This window comes from Galeopterus variegatus, unplaced genomic scaffold, assembly GCF_000696425.1.
Source record: "Galeopterus variegatus unplaced genomic scaffold, G_variegatus-3.0.2 Scaffold1567, whole genome shotgun sequence".
In the NCBI taxonomy this organism is placed as follows: domain Eukaryota; kingdom Metazoa; phylum Chordata; class Mammalia; order Dermoptera; family Cynocephalidae; genus Galeopterus; species Galeopterus variegatus.
This window is the reverse complement of record NW_007727678.1, coordinates 368,879-376,154: the sequence shown is the minus strand read 5'-3', so window position 1 is coordinate 376,154 and position 7,276 is coordinate 368,879. Positions and strand designations below refer to the sequence as shown.

Below are 7,276 nucleotides of genomic sequence, written 5' to 3'. Positions count from 1 at the left end.
TGTTGATCATTCATTTAGTGACTTTTCTAAATTATCTTTGTAAAGTCTGTGTTCTTTGTTACGTATGGCCTCTGAAGTCTCTGATTGGTTAGCTTAGTGGTCAGCTTGTGGATGGACAGAAATTTACTTAAATGCCTGGAAGCAGTAAGTCTCCCAATTTTTGCTGCAGGGCTCTTTGTGTGCATTGGCACATTCCTCCAATACTCAGCCAGAGAGTTTACAGCTCTGCCTTAGCCATCATTTCCTGCTTGGACAGAGCCTCAAGATCAGCCAGAGGTGATAGTTTTATGACCTTCTGAGGTATTTCCTGAGCATATACATAGCCCTGGGAGTGCTCACAGCTCTGCGCATGCAGGTGGCCTTCTAGATTCCTGGGAATATGTGAGAGCTTTTCAAAGCCCCGTATGGACGTCTTATTCCCCAGCTTTTCCTTTTAAGCTTTTTGGTTAGCCTATTATTTACCTCATCATCCACCCATTTAGCCAGCTGTCATTTTAAGCAGCAATTACGTCTGATTTTTTTCTGGCAAATGTCTCTTCCCAGTAGGTATTCTCACTGGGCAGGCTCTGAGTCAGTTCAAATAAAGAGAACCATATGAGTGGGGTCTTTCAGGGAACCATCAGGTCCTATAATGATAATTTCCTGGAAATGGAGCTTTGAAGGTGCTCCAAGCCTGTCCTGTCCCCTCCAGGACTGTCAGGTGCTCAGTTTTCCGTGATTGCAGGCTGTCGGTGTTCAGTGCTACCTCAGAGTTGGAAGTGGGTCGGTGGGGAGGAATGGGAATAGGACAAGTAAAAATGCCACAAAATTGCTCTTCATACCCAGGCTCAGCCATTTTTCATGAATAAATGCTCCCCAGATTGCTGCTAGCCTTTGGTTAATTTCCAGAGTTCTGAAAAAATTGATGCTAACACTGTTGTTGGTGTTCTCATTGATTTTACGGAGGAGAGGATTTCCAGAGGTCCTTACCCCGCCTTGTTTGCTGTCATCCCCAGCTCCGCCTCTGACCGTGTGTCGGGTTTATAGTGAGGCACTTCGAGAAAGCTCAGGGAATCCAAATGCTCTACCCCTTACTGCCCACCAAAGGAATGAGTAGCAGTGGTCAAGATATAGGTGGATTTTCCTATCCAGAAGCCTCTTTGTTTTCCCATTTTTGAAGTCTGTTGGACTTGTTAAAAGCAGGGAGTTCAATATCATGATTTTGTGTTCACCTTAAGAATAGTCTTTGAAAAATCAGCTTGCAGATCATGACTAGCTGCATTTTTACACTCTCCAGCTGTCCTTTCAGAAAAGGCAAGGATAGGACTTGGACACATTTCTAATCTATGCTTTAAGATAATGTAATCTGTTTTCTTTTATATCACAGGGATTTAATGTACAAAATGGCTATCGTACCAGATTGGCAGACTTCGTATCCTCACACACGAATGCTTTAAGATAATGTAATCTGTTTTCTTTTATATCACAGGGATTTAATGTACAAAATGGCGATCGTACCAGATTGGCAGACTTCATATCCTCACACACGGAAAATCGCATATTCAAGACCCCAGTCTTCACCATGTAGAGTGTATTCAAGGAATGGTTTCCAAAATATGTTCAGACCGTCTTCTTCAAGTGAGTATTCATGAGCAAATAAGAGCCCTAAAGGTAGATGTCGCTTGTGTATGTTTATTATGTACCAGGATCTGTTCAAAGGCTCCACGCGACATTTAATTCTCACAATAACTCTATGAATTAGGTTTATTATTATCTCTGTTTTCTGCATGGAAAAACTGAAACACAGATTCATTAAGCCACATGCCCAAAAGTTATATAGTTTTTAAGTGGCAGGGTTAGGATTCGAACCCAGGCAGTGTCCATAGGCTTAACTACTAAGTTTTATAGTATACTGAGTCACTCAGATTTTTTAAAAAATTAGTAGACCTTATTTTTTGGAGCAGTTTTAGGTTTGCAGAAAGTACAGATATTCCTATATACCCTTCACTCCTACCCCCCATTTCTCCAATTATTAACATATTGTATTAGTGCAAACTAAAGTTGATAGTTTGCATTAGGGTTTACTGTTGGCATTGTATATTATATGGCTGTGGACAAATGAATAGAAATGGCATATATTGCCTGTTTAACATCGTACCGAGCAGTTTCACTGCCCTAAAAATCTACCATGCTCCTCCTTTTTATCCTTCCCTCCCCCTAACCCCTCGCAACCACTGATCTTTTTATTGTCTCCATAATTTTGTATTTTCCAGAAAGTCATATAGGTGAAATCATATAGTATGTAGCCTTTTCAGATTGGCTTCTTTTATTTATTAATATGCATTTTGAGGTTCCCCCTTGTCTTTCCAGGGCTTGATAGCTCATTTCTTTTCAGCACTGAGTAACAATTGCACTGTCTGGATGTACCAGTTTGTCCATTCACCTGCTGCAGGACATCTTGGTTGCCCTCGAGTTTTGACAGTTATGAATAAAGCTGCCGTAAATATCTGTGTGTGAATTTTTTGACGTATTTTTCACCTCCTTTGGGTAAATATATCAAGGAGCTCAGTTGATGGATCTCATGGTTTAAGAAACTACTGTACTGTGGTCCAAAGGGGCCGTGCCATTGCCCGTCCCCCCAGCGGTGGATGAGAGCTCCTGTGCCCCACGTCTTCACCAACACTTGGTGGTGTCAGTGTGTTGGGTTTTGGCCATTCTGACAGGTGTGCAGTGGCACCTCATTGTTGTTTATTTGCATTTTCCTGATGACATATGAAGAGGAGCATCTTTTCATGTGCTCATTTGTCATCTGTATATTTTCTCTGATGAGGTGTCTGTTAAGGTCTTTGGCCCATTTTTTAATTGGGTTGTTTGTTGTCTTATTGTTGAGTTTAGAGTTCTTGATATATTTTGGATAATGGCCTTTTATCAGATATGTCTTTTGCAAATATTTCCTCCTAGTCTGTGGCTCTTTTTATTCTTTTGATTCATCTTCTGCAGAGCAGAAATTTTTAATTTTAATTTTAATGAAATTAATTCTTTCTCTCATGGATTATGCCTTTGTTGTATCTAAAAAGTCATTGCCAAACTCAAAGTTGTCTAGATTTTCTCCTATGTTCTCGGATTTTTATAGTTTTGCATTTATTTTTATTGTTTTACATTTAGGTCTGTGATTCATTTTGAATTAACTTTTGTGAAGGGGGTGAGGTCTCTGTCTATATTCATTTTTTATTTTTGCATGTGTCCAGTTGTTCCAGCACCATTTGTTGAAAAGACTGTCTTTTATTCATTGCATTGTGCTCATTTATTTTTATTGCTGACTAATATTCCATTGTATGTCTTACCACAGTTCGTTTATCCATTCACCTATTGAGGGACATCTTGGTTGCTTCCGTGTTTTGGCAATTATTAATAAAGCTGCTATAAACATTCGTTTACTGGTTTTTGTGTGGATGTAAGTTTTCGACTCATTTGGCTTCCTCACTCAGTTAGTTTTTAAAGCAATAAAATTTGACATTGTTATTTCCCAAAAGTGTTTCTTTTAATTTCATTCATTTTTTTTCCTTTAATTAGTCCTTCATTCATTTATTCACAAACATTTTCTGAGCTGCAGTCTGTGACAACCACTGTAATAGGTGCTGAGGATAAAGAGATGGATGTGACAGAAGGCCTGCCCCAGAGGAGCCCACAGTCTAGAGAGGGAGATAAAGAATTCAAGTAGAGACTGGCTGGTCAGCTCAGTTGGTTAGACGTGGTGCTAATAACACTGAGGTCCAGGGTTCAATCCCTATACTGGCCAGCCACCAAAAAAAAAAAGAATTCGAGTAGAGTGAGACAAATGCCATAACAGAAACATGTGCAGAGCACGGAGCAAGCACCCCCACGGGATCAGAAGGATTCGAGAGGACATTATGAAAGGAGAATGGGTTTGCCTTGAAAGTAGGCGAAAGATGTTCTAGTCAAAAGTCACTCTGGACGCTTGTGCTTACCTACAATTGGCATGACTTGGGCCGGCCCGGTGGCGCACTGCTACAGTGCGCCGCTTGGGAGCGCGGCAGCGCTCCCGACGAGGGTTTGGATCCCACATACAGACCGGTTCCCGCTCACTGGCTGAGCGAGGTGCGGGCGCAACACCGAGGGTTGCGATCCGTTGCCGGACACGAAAAAAGACAAAAAGGAAAAAAAAAAAAAACAATTGGCGTGACTTTAATACATCTACTTACATGCACCTACTAGGGAGCCTGGGAAATACAGACTTTATTTGGATGGCCACGTGTCTACCCCAAAACTCAGGGGTCTGTTTCTAAGGAAACCTACTAGGGGGCCTGGGAAATACAGACTTTATTTGGATGGCCACGTGTCTACCCCAAAACTCAGGGGTCTGTTTCTAAGGAAAAAGAGGAGAATGGATAATGGGGGGTAACTTAGCAGTTTCTGACACAAAAATACGTCATCAACAATAGATGCATTCCAGTTCAATAGCTGCATGTCTACAGTGTAATCTCGATATATCTTAGTGTATTTAACGAAAAGAGGAGAATGGATAATGGGGGGTAACTTAGCAGTTTCTGACACAAAAATACGTCATCAACAATAGACGCATTCCAGTTCAATAGCTGCATGTCTACAGTGTAATCTCGATATATCTTAGTGTATTTAACTAACTATCTGATAGTACAAAGAAGACTAAAGTGGGATTACTGAATTAAAGAGCATCCATACTCTCAATGGGTGCTACTAAATTACCCTTCAGGATGCTTGTGCCCATATAGTCCCACAAATAACACTTGTAAGTGCTCATTTCTAAGATCCTTTCTTATCTTTTAAGATCTTGCCCACCAGCTATGCAAAAAACAGTAATTCCATTGGAATTTTAATTTGCATTTCTTCAATAGTAAGCTTAACTTTTTTTGTCAGGTTTATGCCTTTTTCATTTGTGAGTTACCTGTTCATGTCCTTTTCCCATTTTCCTACTGTGGGTCGGTCTCTAGTGATTTGTACAAGCTCTCTTTGTATTAAAGATATTAATCCCTTAGCTGCCTTATGTGCCATAGGTATCTTTCTTTTTGTCATTTGCTTTTTATTTCTATTGATGGTACTTTTTTAATGCACTGAAGTGTTTTACTTTTTAAAAATTAAATACATATGTGCCTCCTAGCACCACTTTCCTCTCCAGAGGGCACCATCAGCAGTTTGGCTGGTCTCTTTTTCATGCATGCCACATTTACTTGTAGATGTATACTTGTATAACTCATATATTAAATAAACATAATATTAGACACCCTGTTTTCTTTTAAAATTGTTTTTATCTTGTGTTTCCATCTCAATAGTTTCTGTTGACCTGACTTTATATTCACTAGTTCTTTTTTCTACCATGTGCAGTCTGCTACTAAGCAAAACAAATGAGTTCTTCACTTCTCATACTTTATTTTTAATTTCTAGCTTTTTCGTGTGCATTTTAAAAATAGTTTCCATTTGTCTGCTGAAATTCCCCATATGTTCAATGTTCTTAGCTTTTTCCTTTTAGCTCTTTAGCATATTTCTCATTCTCAGTTAAATACCTGATCCTTTCTACATTTGTTCTCACTGTGGGTCTTCTTCTGATGACTGGTTTTGCTCTTGATTAGGTCACCTTTTCTTTTTCACTTGCCTTGCAATTAATAAAAATTTAATGCCATACATCTGTGTAAAAAACAGTAGAGACAGAATTAACTAATGTTTGCCACCAGAAAAGGAGCGCCTCTTCTTCTCTCGGGCTTCTAGTGAAGTGGACTCAATTTAACCTCAAAGGTGAGGTGTGTCTCAACTTTGTTGGAGTTTTAGTTAGGTTTAGGTTAACCCTGGTTTCAAATGTTTCCCTTCAACAAGTCTTGAGATCTGAGCAGTACTGAGACCCCAGAGACCTCAATGTTTTACAGCCCAGCTACCAGCTTGGCATGTGGGGTGCTGTGGATTGAATGCCCGCCCCCACAAACTCATTGAAGCTTAATTCCCATTGTAACAGTATTGAAAGGTGGGGCCTTTAAGTGGTGATTGGATCTCGAGGACTGTGCCCTCGTGAATGGATTGATCCATTCACAGAATCATGGGTTGATGGTTTAATGGGTTGTCATGGGTGTGGTTCTGATGGCTTTATAAGATGAGCCAGTGAGAAGGTCAGCTCTCTTTTTCATGCCATTCTCACCATGTGATACCCTCATTGCCAGGGGACGCCGTAGAGAGTTCCCACCCAGAAGAAGACCCTTAACAGGTGTGCCCCATAAACCATGGACTTCCCAGCCTCCAAAACAGTAAGAAATAAATTTCTTTATAAATTTCCCAGCTTCGAATATGCTGTTATAAGCAAAAGAAACAGACTAACACATAGGGGGTGATCTTTCTCTGCTTTATAGTCCATCTGCCATTTTGGGGGATTTCCTGAGAGTTCTCTCTGTTCTGGCCCAGCTTTCTGCACCTCGGGAGATCTCTGCGCACCCTGTTGCCCTGCCTCGAACCCACAGCGGGCCACTGAAGTTCACTTACTGAAGGCCCCATATACTTCAGAGGGATTTGCCTCAGCTCTTCTGTCCTGCTCTCTGCCTTTGGTAAACAGCTGCCTTGGACTTGTGTAAAACTCTGTGTGCCTTGGGGTGTGTCACATAGGTCTCCTGTCACACCCTCCGCCATTGGTGCTACTTATGTGCACTTGATGGAAGCCCAAGAGGATGGATACAGACTTGCTCTGTGACTGAGGCTCCTGGGATCTTAATCCAGCCACCAGTCCACATGTGCCTACTCATTATCAGGTTGTTTTCTTCTTACCCTGTCTATAATGAATTTGCTTTTTGTGGAAGCCCAAGAGGATGGATACAGACTTGCTCTGTGACTGAGGCTCCTGGGATCTTAATCCAGCCACCAGTCCGCATGTGCCTACTCATTATCAGGTTGTTTTCTTCTTACCCTGTCTATAATGAATTTGCTTTTTTTCCATTGCTCTGCAGGGCTGGAAGGTATTACGGATCTTTTCTCCCTGAGGAGTGGCTTGTCCTTTCTGGAATTTAGTTTCTTTGCATCTTCAGATCTCTGATGGGTTTTAAAACTATACATATTTTTAGTTTATCCCACTTGTTCTCATTGTTAGGGTGAGAGTGATAGACTGCGTGACTTTCTCAACCCTAAACAGATGTAGAAAATTTTGTCAAATTGTCCCCCAGAAGATTATATCAGTTTGTACTCCCATCATCAGATTATGCACATTTGGTTACTGCTTACATTTTCTTTTTGTTGTTGGGTCTTTTTTTTTTTTTTTTTTTTTTTT

General features: G+C 40.7%; 1 protein-coding gene across 1 annotated transcript in view; it reads left to right on the top strand.

Annotated features, from left to right (window-relative positions):
- Positions 1 to 1,475: 1,475 nt before the first annotated feature.
- The window catches only part of EFCAB6 (EF-hand calcium binding domain 6), a 303,634-nt gene continuing 297,833 nt past the window's right edge, over positions 1,476 to 7,276 (top strand). Inside the window, 2 exon segments of the mRNA XM_008577701.1 lie at positions 1,476 to 1,617; positions 5,138 to 5,175. Coding sequence (XP_008575923.1) covers positions 1,476 to 1,617; positions 5,138 to 5,175 — 180 coding nt within the window.